We start from the raw sequence: 15,153 nt of genomic DNA on the forward strand, positions 1-15,153 counted from the left end.
AAGTGCTGCGAGGGGAGGGCAGGAGGGATCACAAAGAGACAAGAGGAAACTTGAGGGCGCTGTGGATGTGTTCATTATCTTAATTGTGATGATGGTTTCGTGGGTGTATACACTTATCGAAACATTATATTGTATACTTTAAGTATGTGCAGTTTATTATATATCAATTAGACATCAATAAAGTTGTTTTTTAAAAATCAAACGGAATGTTTACACACGTGGAACTAAGGCTATTTGTAGAGCTCTCACACCAGTGATAAGAACAAATCACAAAACAATAGAATCTGCTAGGTGGAGGGTAGATATTTAGGCTTTTAGACTTGGTTTTCAGAAGTTTGAAAGTCAGAGAACAATAGAACCAGTTCTTTCTTTGGCCACGATTAATTTATCCTGCTTCTTTGAGGTCAGCCAATACTTGCAATGTTGAATTGCCCTCAAAATTTCTGTGGAATAATGAGATTATTTGAAAATAAGTGTAGCTTCTTCGGTGGAAGGGCAGGTAGTGGCTGTGTTGGACTATGGAACAACTAGTCCCTGAGCCTTTCTGTAAAGTTCCAAGAAGGCGGTGTGAAACTCGGATGGCTTGGGCCATCCTTGAAGAGATGTGAGGACAGGTTTTCCCTTGAGTCTGTGGAGAGGGCTGAGCTGACGTGCTGACTCTGTCCTCATGCACACAGTGTGTTTGCCAGTTGGTGGATGCTCTGGCTCTCAGCCGCTGCGGAGGTGCAAACTTGCAATCCCAGCTGGAAAATATTATAGGCGTGCTGTTCGTGCAGGTGAGTGCTGTGGGGCTCGAAGCATCCTGGGCTTGCTCTTTGTCTCTTCTTTGGAGATGATAGCTACCCCAGTCCAGGCCACAACGTCCACGCAGCCCGGGGACATGTACATGGTGACCTTAACCATACATCTGTCAGGCTTCCCTGGAACAGGTCAAGCCTGGATTCTGGGCATTGAGTGGGATATTCTCCACGAGGAAAACTGGACACGTTCTGTATGTTTCTTGGGGGGACAGGTCTTTGTTGCTTCCCCTAAACTCTGAAGGTTCAAATGGCAGAAGGTTCAAACCACTCCATCATGCCTGTAGGAAATGTCAGGCCTTCTGTGCTGCTAGAGTGGGAAGAGGACAATTGAACATTTTGCAAAATGTGTTACCTTCCATATATTTAATTTGTTGGCCACTGTCTTCTTCCCTTTGGGGCTGGGAATGTGGATTCCTGGGTTCTATTTTCCTGTTCTCTTTATGGCCCAGCACCACACTTTTCATGGCTGCATGCCTCAGTTTCCCCATCTACACCCAGGGCCCCTGGTTCCAGTCCTCCCAGGTCTGATGGCCTTGCTTTCCCCACAGCTGAGTGAAAATGTCAACAACTCAGATCCTTACTCCATACAGAACCACAGCCCCGCCCTGAGGACTTTCTACTTCCTGAGTGAGTTAACACGTTTCCCTGGTGCCAGCTATGTGTGCGTGTGGGTACTCAAGACTACCTTTGTCTCCCCCTGGACTGGACTGGGGGCCTACGTTCCCATGAGGGGCTTCCATCCTGATGGACATGTTGTGAAGTAATCCACGTGGGCTTGGCCTGAAATTCAGTGAACTGGCAAGGGCATAGACATTGCTCCACTCCTACCCTTTTTTCCCACTCCCTTCACCTGGTGTTGGCTTCTCTTTCTTCTTTGGTGTCCCCAGCTCAGAAAGGTGATAATGCAATCACAGTGCTGATGAGTATGAGAGGTGTTCTCACCCCTGGGAGGGCACATGGTAGCGCAGGGGAGGGACAAGGCCTAGCTCAGGAAAAGCATCAGGCCCCGCGCTTAGCACATGGTAAATGCTGGACAAACACTGGCTCTCTCTCTTCTTCCTTCCTTTCTCCAACCTAATGGACCCTATTTTATCCTGCCCCTGGCATCAGTGGTTTTCTGTGAGCATGATTTACTCCTGCTTACCACCTGCCACTCAAACATACTCTTGATTCCCTTGTATTCACGGCCTTCTGATAGCCAAGTTATACAGTGATCAGGTGGTATTCCTAATACGAAAGACCATGGAATCCAACGATCCAATCAAGATAGTACCAGCCCTTCAAGTCTTCATGGATGTGTTCCAGGATGGTGAGTGGGAATCGGGCCCCGTCCTAGGGATCTTCTTTCCTATGAGATGTTCTTTCTCTGGGAGACAGTCCTGCATAGTAGTTAAAAGCATAGCTTAAAACTCAATGTAATTCAAAGTCAATGGGTTCAAATCTTGCCGCTTTTCCTCCTATTAGCTGTGCAAACTTGGGCAGATTACTTTTAGTCTGTGCTCTATTCCTCGTCTGAAAAATGGAGATAAAATTAACACCTACCTTTAGGGTATTTTACTGAGGATTAAATGAGAAAACATATTTGAGGTGCTTAGATGATTGCCTACTATGCAGTTTTGTGTTGCTTTAGTCTATAATTAGTATCTCGGAGAGTAGGCTTCAGCTCCAATCTAGCGTTTGTTAAACTGTCGCTGGGTGTGTGGCACAGTGCTGGCCACTGCAAATACACATGGTCCCTGCTCTCAATGAACTCACTGAGTAGGGAAGATGAGGCTGTGCACACAGTGAAACGACGCAAGATAGTTTGCATTAAGTTGCTTAAATGTGAGCATGGCAATGTGCAGCAGGAATGTAGAGAAGGGACCAGTCGAGGGGAGGGGATGGGCTCTGGGCAGGAGATGAACCGAGAGCAGGGGAGGAGATTGTGATGGTGGGTTAGGAGGCATTCATGTGGAAGAGCAGTGGTCGCAATTCTAAAGGTTGAGATGTACAGAGGGGAGGGGAGGACAGCTCAGCTGGAGTGGTGGATTTGTGTGAGCAGTCATGGGAGACTGGCAAGGGCTGGGGTTCAAATGTCAGCCTGATGACAGTACTGTTTTAGGTCACTCTTCAGTCTGGTTTGAATCAGAGGAATGGTGGAGATAACCTCTGGGGACTCCACCTGGCTTTTGAAGACCAGGATTATACCTAGAATGCCTCCTACCTGTCTGTCTTCTTATGCCTCTCAAAGCAACAGAGGAAGAGGGAGAAAACTGAGCCCCAGCTGTATGTCTCTTTTCTCTAGTGTCCCAGACAGAGAATCTGAAGAGTGAGGTGATGCACTCAGTCGTTGCCGTGATTCAGGAGGATCTCAAACCAGTGAGCAGAAAGGCGGAATGTTTGGGTTGGGAGGGCCATTGCTTTCTTGAGACCTTGAGGTCAAGGAAAATGGAAAAGGAGAGGCTGTTGGGGGATGAGGAGAGAGATAAGGCACACTTCACAAGCCAGTTCTGGCCTCAGACCACTGCCCATGGGTTACATTTGGGCTCTTCGAAGCCTGAGAAGGGTTTGGGAAGTAGGCAGGTGGTTCCTCCCTACTTTCAGAGTCTTTTCTGTGGGCGGCACTGTCTTATGCCTGGTGGGGACATGGAGCTCTAAGAGATACTAATTCTGCCTCCTGAGAATTCACGACTTGCTTGCAGAGAGAAGATCTCAAAGATCCACTCTGCATGGGGTCTGAGAAGCCATGTCTTTAACGAGCTCTGCAGGCAGGGTTGGAGGCAGCAGAGACTGCTTCCAGCTTTGGATTGTGCAGGACAGGGGAGCAAGGGGGCAGTGGTTTGGGGTGCTGATTGGATGACATCATCCCTGAAAACAAAGTCCTAAATCCTCAGAGGGTCAACGGAGAGTCTGGGATCTTGAGGACTGGGCCCTCAGGGCTTGTGGGGTTCATTCCTAGCTTTCCCTATGAAGGCCGGAACATGAGACCTTTCCTGGTTTTGGATTCTCCTCCTACCCAACCCTCCTGCCAGTTTTCATATCTCTGAGGAAATAAGGTGTAGGCAAGCTAGATGCTTAGACTTCTCCAGGACGGTTGTAGGAGCTCAAGTGAGTTGGAACTTCAGGGTGGAGTACAGAAGTGGTCAGGGTCAGCGACTGGTGATCTGTCATCACCCAGAGCCCACTGAAGAGTCACGTTGGGCTTGGAGTCAGGAAATCTGAGTCCTTTGAAGACACTCGTCCCCTGCTTTGGTTCTCTGTGTCCTCACCTGGAACATGAGGGGTCATACTGGTGGTCCCTGACATGACTTCCTGTCTTGCCATGTGATGGTCTGTGACCCCACAGGTGCGGAAGGCCCTCCTGAACTTCACTGAGATGCTGGGCCAGAGGAATTACTTGGCCCTGCCCCAGGGGAACATCATCATCAACTATGTCATCAAGCTCAGCAAGTCTGACAGCTCACTAAGCAAGACCCAGGCAGGGAGGGGACAGAGATGGGAGCAGACCTCAGGGGAGAGAACAAGAACAGGGCAGCGTTGGGAGCAGAGGGAAAGAAGAGGAGGGTATGGCCAGCATGACGGGAGGGGCTTTGAGCTGTGAGCCAGGGGAGGCCTGGAACCAGGAGTCTCAGTAGCATTGGTTTCAGATGTAAATCTTCCCTTTTATGATGCTAGGATGAAGAGGACATCCAACTAATGTGTTCCAAAATCCTACAGAAGGTACAAACAGCTGGGGTCAAAGAGGCCTCTCTGTTTCCTCCTCCCCTGGCACCCCAGATCACTACCCTGCCCCCGAGTCTGCATTCTCCCACCCCCTCTGTCTAACCCCTGTACTGTCTCTCTCACCCCTCCCTACCTTCACTTGTTCCCAATCCTTTGCCTGGGCCCCTTTGAGATACTCAGTGGAACAGAAGATGGTCACTGCATGGTGAATCTGGAGGCCTCCACTTGAGTCCTGCTCGCCCAGTTTCTAGCTGTAAAATCTTGAGTAAACTGTTCCGGCTGCAGTTTCTCCTTCTGTAAGAAAGCAGTTGATGATGTGCCCTGCCTGCTCACAGCAACCTCTAAGGATTCTTGGAGGCTCATGGAGATTCTTGGAAGCTGATGTGTGGGTCAGAGTTGAGTGAAAGGCTGTGGGAGGAAGAGGACAGCTGTGACTTCCTCTCCTTCCCAGAATCGCAGTGACCCTCCCTCCCAGCAGTCTCTGCCTCTTGACCTTTAGCTGCCCCTGGCATGTTCCCCAGTGAAGGCCATCATGAGTCACACAATGCCAAAGTTCAAGAAGCCTCTCTATCTGATGAAATTCTTCTGCTGTAATTTTAATCAGGACCTTGGTTATGTTTTACCAATATGGAGTGGGAGAAGAGAGAGACAGAGAGGGAAAGAGAGAGAAAAAGGAATGATAGAGAATATCGCTGGGGGGAGGCGTGCATATAGGTCTCAAATACCCCTCCAGGAAAGGAAGACAAAGTCATAGGGTTGGAGAACTTGTGACTGGGGCCGACTGGGGCCTGGCATTGAAGGCTTTGCCACATCTCCTGCCAGGTGTCCTTGCCCAAACTGATCACCTTGGCATGTCAGCCCAGCAACATCTTGGCCTTTGTGCCCCTGAGTGAGACAGCCACAGAAATGGCTCTGAGGGCCCAGTCTCTGGGCCAGTTCCCCTACCTCAGCAGTTTTCACCTCAGGCATAAGTGTAAGTACAAGAGTCGGGCAGCCTGTGGAAAGGTGCCCACTGTGAAAGCTCAGGCTGCTACGGGCTGAGCCTCTCTAGGGGTGATGGGTATAGGGGAGAAGATGTGGATCTGTGGGGTTGGGGGGGGTGACTGTAGGCCATGAGCCTGGGATAAGGTGGGAGGAGGAGGGCAAAGGGTTAGGACAGCAGCTTAAGGCCATTTGGCTCCTTACATGGATGAAAAGGGTACTCCTGTGGAAAAGAGACAACTCCAGACATGGTTCCATCTGGCCATTAGTCCTCATTTTAAAACACTGGAGTCAAGCTGTAAAAATGTTGTTGTTAATTACAAAGTCATGAATACACAGACATTCCTGCCCCTTAGTTCTTCCTTTGCCCCAGCTCTGAGCCTCACTCTAGACTCACCCCATCCCTGACCTCTAATCCCAAGGGAGTCAGGGTTGGGGTGAGGATGTCCATTTAGCACATTACTTGGTGTATTATTGTTGTTGTTTTCAGCTGAAAATGTAATGGTTTGTTTTTAGGCTGAGTCAAAGTGTCTCAAGCTCCCGTGGCTTTGGCACCAATGCTCCTTCCCCGCTTAGCTCTTTTTCTTCTCTGAAGTACTGACGGTGTTAGCCCACCCCCAGTGGGGGCTGGAGGTCAGACATCCTGGAACACGCACTGACTCTGTCCTCTCCTTTTATCCTTTCTCTAACTTAGCCATGCAGTTCATCTCCCCACAGAAACTCCTGACCCATTTGTGGTAAGTGATGCTGGGATGAATACCACATCTCCATCCATCCATCCATCCATCCATCCATCCATCCATCCATCCAGTCATTACACAAATAGTTGAGTACAACAATATTCCAGGCATTATGCTGGACATGGAATAAAGAGGTAGGGCCAAGAATCATGGAGGCTCTGGGGAGAGGTCTTCTAGGCCAAAGAGCTTAGAAAAAGGAACTGGGAGCATAGTGGCAGGGCCTGGAGGTGGGGAAGGAGTTGGGGATGGGGAAGGCCGGGCTTGTCTCCTGTGTGACCTTGTCATAGCTTCTCTCTGTTGACCTTGGACAAGTCTACATGCCTTTACAGATCTCATTTTCTCAGCAAGTATGTTTTGAGTTTCTCTATTTTCCCAGACATTGTATGCAAGACATTACGAACACTTGGAAAGACAAGGTATATACCTGTTCTTGGGGTGTTCACAGTCTTAGTGGGAATACAAGCCTGGGAATAACCACCCATAATTCAGTGTGATAACTGTACTCATGAAGGAATACACAGGGTGCAATGGGATCTTAGAAGAGGAATGAGCTGACTTGGTCTCCAAGAGTCAAGGAAGACATCACAGAGGAGGTGACGTTTCGAGAGCATCTTGAAGAACATGTAGGAGTTCAACAGGAGGAAAAGAATGGGGAGAGTCTAAGTGTCAGCTTTGCCATTCTATGAGTTTGTTCTAATTTTCTTCTCTTCCTTTAAATCCTGTCTCTGCCTTCTGCTTGCTTCTCCTGTTTCTCAGATGTTATCGCTGAAGCCCTACAGAGAGAAGCAGGTTGGTGTAAGCTCCCTAAAGCTTCTCTACGCCCTGCAACCGATCACCTCCCTGCACCCTGTTATCAACTCTGACATGGGCCAGCTGTGGAAGAAGATGATCCCTCAGATGTTGAACATACTAGCTGGTGAGGGGTTGGCTGGGAGTGGGGAGGAATGGAGCTGGGGCAGTGGGGCAGACTCCAGAAGAGATGGAGTCTGAGGTGCAGGATGGACCTTTCTCAGTGTGAGGAGGACTGGGGCCAGCCTCTCTGTCCCTCTGAGATGCCGTTTGGATGAGTCTGCTTATTTGGACCGTGATCTGCACTGAGCAGGTATGTGGTCCAGAGTTCTGTGGCTCCAGAGTTCCCAGAACAACTCCTGCCGTTTCTTGTGGGCGGAGGATCAGGGAAGAGTGTGGGCTTTGGAACCAGACAAACCCAGGTTTGTATCTTTGCTCTGACACTGACCAGCTGTGTATCTTTGACCTTTGGAAAGTCATTCATCTCCTGGAGCCTCTGTAAAGTGGCAGAGCAGTTGTCTTGTAGGATCATGGTGAGAACAAAATGAGATGATGGACATATAGCCCCTGGCATAGTGTTCAATGTTGGTTCTTTTGCCCTGGCTGGGTCCTTCTGGTCGGCTGGGTCCCATGCTCTCTCCTTTCCTAGGTCACACTAAGGAGGACCTTAATCAGAAGGAGTGGGAAGACAGGCTGCTCCAGGTGAGCACTCCCAGGGAGGTGCCTCCGTCCACACGTGCCTTGTTTCCCCTCTTCAGGACTCACCTTCCACGCCCTCAAGGCCCTGTCGTCAAGGGGAGTAAGGGAAAGGGCCAAGCTGTGTGCCCTTCGGCAAGTTCTTTAGGCTTTACAGGCCTCAGCTGCTTCATCTGTAAAATATGAATGCCTATCTCCCAGAATTAAATAGGATAGAGTCTCATAAACTGGAGAGGGCTTCACACATGTAGTTGGCATTACCATCATTGTCATTGTATTGTCATTCTTCAGTTCTGACAAACCCCCTTCCGTGTATTTCAGTTCCTCCCCATTCCTTGAGCTCTTTTTCCATATTTTCAAACCATGCCCCTTGTCTCTTGCTTCCTTCTGATCCCACTTCCGTGGGACAGAAAAGTCCTATCACTGTTCTTCATGGTTCTCTTCTCCTTTCCTCTTATTTAGTTTTCAAGTCGGTCACTAGTAGCCATCAATGATGACAACTGGCTAGAGCAACTCATGGAAGTCATCTTGGAGAGGATAAACGATTTCAGCAATGACGACGAGGAGAAGGTGTGTCTCTGTGTGTGTGTGGCTGAGGTTTGTGGTTGCAAGGGGGGAAATTGGGGGGGAGGAGCCTGGTAGGGAAGGGCTGTAGAAATGCACATGAAGTTCAGGCCTTTAGGGAAGAGCCCATGGATGGGTGTTCTGGGTCCTGGGGCATCAGGATGGGGATGATCAAGAGCTGGTGGTCACCCAGGAGCAGCAAAAATATCAAAGTGTCTAACATTTGAATAGTGTTTCAGGCTTTATCAAGAACTTTGCCATCTGTTGTCTTAATTGAACTTCCCAGCTGTTCTGAACAGAATGGAGCTGGTGTTTAGGTGCAGTGGAAAGATTATTGACCTTGGAGTCAGATTTAAGCAAGTTAATTCAAGTAATCTTTGAGAGCATACCGTGGGTTAGGAACTGTGCTTGGTGTTGGGAACATGATGCTGAGGAAGAAAGACGGGCTCCTTTCCTCAAGGAGCTCAAGCTGGTGGTGGCGAAGGCCTGGGGCCCTGCCCTGGCCTCTCCGTGCACCCCTGGTGTAATTTGGTTCGAGGGTCCTAGCCTCCCTGAGATTTCAGTGCCTCACGTGGGAAGTGGCAAAAGTAACTTCTACACCACAGGAGAGCAGACGAGGAGCAAACGAGGATACCTGTGAAGGGGCTTTGTAAAGTCAAAAGGCTAACTCACCGGACAGCTGCCATTACCCCTCCCTTGCCGATGAGGCAACCCCACCCTGATGGTTTCAGTCTTCAACAAATTATTGGCAAAACTGGCACTTGAATCCAGGTTTCTCGGTTTCTCGTCTTGTTTTTCTGTCACTGAGCAACACTTTATTTGGGCTTTGAGGAGTCTCCAGAAAAGAGGCCTTATTTCCAAGACTGATCGTTTGCTCTCTAATTATGAACACATATTTATGAAGCACCTATTATGTGTAGATGGGAGATAGGGGTGAAAAATGAAGCGAGCAGGACTCTGATGGCATTGGTTCAGTTATTAAACTGTGCACTAAATGCCCACAGCACGACAGGCGCTGCCTGGGTGCAGGTGCTCACAGATGAGACGCGGGCTGCCTTTGGGAAACCATTGTCTGTGGGAGTGAATAGACAAGAAAATGGGCAATTATAATAAGTGTGCTAAGTGGCAGGATCACTATCTGCTTTGTATGCTTGGGAGCCCAGAGGAGGACTCATGTGGCCTGTGGGGGCTGCACAGAGAAGCTTTCTCAGAGGGGACCCACCATCTCAGTTTGCTCCAGACTTCCAAGGGTTAGCACTGAAAGTCCAGCACCCCGGAAAACACCTCAGTCCTGGGAAAACTGGGAGGATTGGTCACCCTACAGAGGAGTGAGTAGGTCTGGAAAGATGAGTGGTTGTTTGCCAGCCAAGCAGAGAAGTGGGCACCTTAGGTCAGGGTTCATGGAAGCGGAGCCCGAGGCGGGGTTCTTGCCACATGGTTTAGCCAGGGAGCGCTGCCCGCAGAAGCTGTGACAGAGCCGAAGGAAGCAGGATAGGAGGGGGAGAGGCTGAGCAAGGATGTGGTCTGAGCCCATGGGGAGCCCTGGATGGAAACTGCACTGCAGAGTCTGTCCTGCCTGGAGACAAGTGAGGGGGGCTTTTGTACCTATGCCCCCCACCTGTCTGTCATTGACTCCAGGCTTCCATGGTTGGTATGGGCCAAGGAGGGGTGAGGGAAGAATGTAATTCCCAGGCGCCACCAGGCAAGGAGGCCCCAGTTACCCCAGGACAATTCTCCCAAGAAGGCTGCAGGTGGGAACTGTTTCCAACAGTGCCTGCAGCCAGTCACAGGCAAGGAGCCCTGGGGTCTGGACAAGGCGCCAAGAGCATCTGCTGGAGGGAGAAAATGTGCCCGTAGAGAGGGGGTTCTAAGGGGGTGAGTGGAAACCAGGTAAGACATTCATCAAACAACTGGTATGTCCTGTTTGCCTCCTGTGTCAGGCACTGTGTTAGCGCTGGTAGAGCCATGAACCAGACAGACCCTGCTCCTGACCTTGATTCTGGTTAGAGATGTGGGGTTGGGGTGAGTTAGGAACTAACCAAACAAATGCATGAGGAGATATCTAGTGATTGTGCTGAAGCTCTGAAGGAAAGAAACAGGATGGTGAGCTGAGGAACAGGGAACAGGGTAGGCTCACTGAGCCAGGATCTGAGAGACGAGAACGGGCCGGAAGGGTGTTCCGGATAGAGATAGGGAATGCAGAGTCGGATGCAGGGAAGCGGGTGAATGTGTAAATACGGGTGTTACAAGGTAGACAGGGCGATGCATAGCGTGCGGGGACAAAGGCCCCTGAAGTTCAGAGAAGGGAGAGAGAAATGGTTTATAAAAGTACTTTTTCAATTACGCAATTTTGATTTGAAAACTGCAAATTTAAGGAACTGTTTTTATTTCTTAGCTGGAAAGTAGGAAGAGCGTGGGTCAGGGAAAGTTTCTAAAGGACAAGCCCTACCCTAAGTGGCTGAGAAATTAGAGATGCAGCTTTCTCTTCCCTCTGGCTGAGCCCCTGCTCTGTACAATCACTGCCTTGCCCAGATGCCCCCAGAGAGCAAGAGGGCCAATGTGGAGGATGGGACGGTGGGCAAAGTTACAAAGCTAGTCTCAGAAATGGCTGTTCCCCAGGCCGCCCTAAACTCATTCCAAGCTGTGCATGACCCTCCCCTTCCACCTCCCCTAGGCTTTCCTATATAAATTCTTCGGCTGCACCCTGCTGACCTCGAGGGATGTGAAACTGGTCAAGAAGATGCTCTCCTCCGCCCACAAACTGCCCACGAGGAGCTGCAGGAGAGGGAGGTGAGGTGGAGGGCACTGGCAAAGAGGGACCATTTTTAGTTTAAGAGGCAGGATGGCAAGGTGGCTAAAAGCTGGGGCCTGACAAGCCGGACCACCTGGATGGGAACCCCAGCTCTGCCACTTACTAGCTGTGTGCCCTTGGGCAAGTTGCTGAACCTCTGTGTGCCTCAGAGTTTCCTATTCTGTAAGATGAGGCTATGGTACCTTCCTCACAGGACATTTTCTAAAAAGTTTTTTAGTCTGAAATAACCCCACACAAAGAAAAGTTGCAAAAAATTCCCAAAGAATTTCTGTATACTCTCCTTCCAGATTCCCAAAATCTTAACATTTTCCCATGTTTACTTTATCATTCTCTCTCTCTCTCTCTCTCATTCTCTCTTTCTCTCTCTCTCTATAAAATTTATTTATTATTATTTTATTTTCTGAATCATTTCATGAAGTTGCAGTCATGATGCTCATTTTACCCTAAATGGTGCAGTGTGTATTACCGAAAAATAAAGACATTCTCTTACATAACCACAGTACAATGATTAAAATCCGGAAATTAACATTGCTACAATGCTATTTTCTAATTTATAGACCTGATTTGAAAATTGTTAGTTGTCCCACTAATGTTTTTTAGAGCAAAAGAAAAGCATTTTTATTTGTCTGGTCTGTGATCTAATTCAGAGTCAAATAGTGCATTTAGTTGTCATTTATTTACTTAATTTTTTAAGTTTATTGAGATCACATTGGTTTATAACACTATGTAAATTTCAGGTGTACATCATTATATTTTGGCTTCTGTATAGACAACATTGTGTTCACCACCAAAAGTCTGGTTTCTGTCCACCACCTTACATATGTGCCCTTTTCCCCCTTTTGCCTTCCCCCCTCCCTGTTGTCTTTTTTTTTTTTTTTTGAGGAAGATTTGCCCTGAGCTAACACCTGCTGCCAATCCTCCTCTTTTTGCTGAGGAAGACTGGCCCTGAGCTAACATCCGTGCCCGTCTTCCTCTACTTTTTATGTGGGACCCCTACCACAGCATGGCTTGCCAAGAGGTGTCACCTCTGCACCCAGGATCCAAATAGACCAACCCCGGGCCACTGAAGTGGAATGTGCGCACTTAACTGCTGAGCCACCGGGCCGGCCACTGTTGTCACTTATTTTTAATAGTCTTTAATCTGGAACAGTTCCTCAGTCTTTATCTTCTATGATCTTGACATTTTAAAAATGTACAGATCATTTATTTTGTAGAAGGTCCCTCATTTTTGGTTTGTCTCATATTTCCTCATGATTAGATTCAGATTGTGTATTTTTAGTGAGAATACCACGGCAGTGATGTGTGTCACAGGATGGTTTTGAGGATTAAAGATGTGACAGCACTTAGAACAATGCCTGGCACATGAGCACTCTTTAAGCGTTGATTCCTGGCAGAGTTGGTGTCCTTGCTCTCGGGCCTGCCCTCCCCAGTGCCCTTCCCCAGCCAGATTCTCAGAGCACCCATCACCATCATGGCTGTCATCAGGCATTTGCCAAGCCCAAGTTGCAGACAGTATCACTGGGGAGGCAAGACATGTCTGGGAAGAAAACAGCTGACTACACAGAATAGCCTTACTCGAGGTTACGTGAGCGGTCACAGAGACATATAGTAGCTATGTGGGAGGGTGGTTGGGACTTGGGCTGGTTGGCGCTGGTTTAGGAGAAGGAGGGAAGCAGGTATTTCCACTTGATATAATATTCTGAGTCAAGACTCAGGAACTTTTAGAGGCACGTCTAGAGAATAGTCAGTGGTCTGGTGGGATGCGAGTACACAGTTCTTTGACAGGGAAGTAAAAGCGATCCCTCTGACAGCACTAGGGGACAGATTGGATACAGAAGATGAAGATAAGAGGGAAGAGGACGTCCGGGATGGTTCCTGGGTTTCTGGCATGCTCAATTGGGAGGATAATAATGGTATCCTTCACTGAGAACAGGAACCCAGGACAAAATGGGGAGGAAGAGGATGCATTCAGCTTTTGACTGGGAGGGGTTGGGGAGCCTCAGGATAGCCAGGTGGAAAGATCCAGTAGCCATGTAGATCTGGAACTAAGATCTGGGCTGGATGTCTAGATTTGGGAAACATTATATTTTCCCTGTCTGTAAAACAGGGGTGATAATATTGACCTGAAAATTTTAGTGTGAGGATCAATGAGATCATATGTGTAAGGCTGGTACAAACTAAAGCACTAATATTCTGATGATGTCAATGATGATGATGATGACGACTATGATGAGTGGAAGCCATGGCTAAGGGAGGTCATGAGAAGAGGGACAGAAAAGAACCCCCTTCTGATGCTCAACTAGTCCCTGCTTTCTACCTACCCAGAATTTTCCCTTCATGTACATGGAGGCCAAAGGTCTGCCAGTCCCACTAATACTTCATCCCTTCTTGAGGATCTGTGTCCTGGAGCAACTGTCACTGTCCCCGGGGTCCCATCCACTCTACCACTCTCTGCTGCAAAGTCTTAGTGGGGGGCCTTCCTGCACAAATGAGTCAGTTCATAAACAGCTGGCACTTGCATCTCTGGGTTAGGCATTCTTTTAGCTCCATGCCAGGATATCCTGTTGAGTAAGCTCTGGGAAGAGACTGGGCTGACATTTAAGTCAAAATGGCCTACTATGAGATGGAGGAATTTAAATTAAATATTGTTACTGGCAGGAAATGTAGAACCCCCAAGCCTTCTGTGCTCATGACTCTCACTAGGTTGTCGATTCCCAAATCCACACTTATAGCCCAGCTGTCAGACCCACCGGTCACTGACATCATTTTCACTCAATTGTCCTGCACTATGTCCCACACAACACATCTAGGAACTCACTCCTTCCTCTCTCCCAAGGCCTAGACACGCCCCCTTTTCCACCTGCCCATTTTGGTCAGAGTTACTGCTGTTTCCTGTTTTCCTGGACTAGGAATATTGGTGTTGCAGGTCTTCCCGCTCCTCTGTCTCCTCTCTGATTAGCCATCCCATCCTGCTGATAATATGCCTCCGATTTGTTCTTCCTCTCCATTCCCTCTTCAGAAAAACTCTTCTCCGAATTCCTAGTGCAAATAAGTATGTTCTATTTTGCAATGTCAGATTTGACAATCCCAAGATTTTGTAAATCTGTGACTAACGTTTCATAATCTGGGATAATTTGCTTCTTAAATTACTTCCTGCAAAGATGTTTGGTTCTCCATCTGGATTTTAAATAGTTCAAGTCCAGGGAACCAAATTTCCCTTCCATTTCTGTTCTTTCCCTCTCCTCTGCCTTCCTCTCTCTAAATCCCTGGTTCTGGGGGAGCATGCGGGTGCTTGGCTTCCCCTGAGCTGTGGCATGAGGCTGAGCCTAGCTCTGTTCCAGGGCATTGCTGTGGCGCTCAGTATCATGTCCACGAAACACCTGGAGCCAGCCCTGGATGAGCTGCAGGTGTATAGTGCTCTACTCACTGACAAGGACTCATCGTCCATCCTCAAGCTGATGAAGGTGATGGCATTCCCGGGGCCTCTGCCAGCCTCCCACACAAAGCCTGCCAAGGCATCCCCATCAGCCCAGCCTCCCCACTTTTCTGAGGCCTTGTGACTCACCTCTAAATGCTTCTCTTTCCCTCTGACCAATAGTGGGGAAGTTTCATCCTCCCCTCCCTTTCCCTCGCTCCCTCACACCCATGCTTCAGGCCCTGGGATCACCAGCTGCACCTCCCAGCTCTTCACCATTCCACAGCCCCATCTTTCCTTCCGTGCCCTCTGGGCGATCTTTTCCTCTCTGATCCTCTGTTTCTACTGCAGACAAGGGGGATAAGGAGAGGAGAAGGCAAGTTTTCCCCTTCCCCTACAGGAGCATCAGCAAAGGGAATGGGGGCTCATCTGTAACACCATCTACTTAAGCTATGGCAAGATTATTTTAGAGAGTGAGGGAGCTGTCAAGCATTTAGATGCCATTCTCGCTTTGGTCCTGCAACACTACTGCAACTGTATTGTGGAAAAGGTACTTCCTGCTTATTCTTTCTCTCCCACACCCCATCCCTGCCTTCTCTCTTCCCCTCCAAGGACAAGATGCCTGGCCTTGAATGGGACTCAGTGTGGGGCTAG

General features: G+C 48.7%; 2 protein-coding genes across 2 annotated transcripts in view; both read left to right on the top strand.

The window, feature by feature from the left end:
* Nucleotides 1-371: 371 nt before the first annotated feature.
* LOC124225930 (uncharacterized) lies at nucleotides 372-11,647 on the top strand. Its single transcript, XM_046638688.1, has 7 exons — nucleotides 372-1,427; nucleotides 1,999-2,109; nucleotides 3,085-3,158; nucleotides 6,980-7,139; nucleotides 7,662-7,714; nucleotides 8,171-8,278; nucleotides 10,947-11,647. Exons 1-7 carry the CDS (start codon nucleotides 1,205-1,207, stop codon nucleotides 11,064-11,066), a joined length of 849 nt encoding a protein of 282 aa, XP_046494644.1. The 5' UTR covers nucleotides 372-1,204; the 3' UTR covers nucleotides 11,067-11,647.
* Nucleotides 10,965-15,153, top strand: part of LOC124225914 (maestro heat-like repeat-containing protein family member 7) — a 42,509-nt gene continuing 38,320 nt past the window's right edge. The window contains exons 1-3 of the mRNA XM_046638687.1: nucleotides 10,965-11,062; nucleotides 14,426-14,548; nucleotides 14,900-15,049. Of these exons, the coding sequence (XP_046494643.1) occupies nucleotides 14,450-14,548; nucleotides 14,900-15,049 (249 nt within the window). The 5' untranslated portion in view covers nucleotides 10,965-11,062; nucleotides 14,426-14,449. The remainder of the gene's footprint in view (nucleotides 11,063-14,425; nucleotides 14,549-14,899; nucleotides 15,050-15,153) is intronic.

Source organism: Equus quagga, chromosome 1, assembly GCF_021613505.1.
Source record: "Equus quagga isolate Etosha38 chromosome 1, UCLA_HA_Equagga_1.0, whole genome shotgun sequence".
NCBI classification, from domain to species: Eukaryota; Metazoa; Chordata; class Mammalia; order Perissodactyla; family Equidae; genus Equus; species Equus quagga.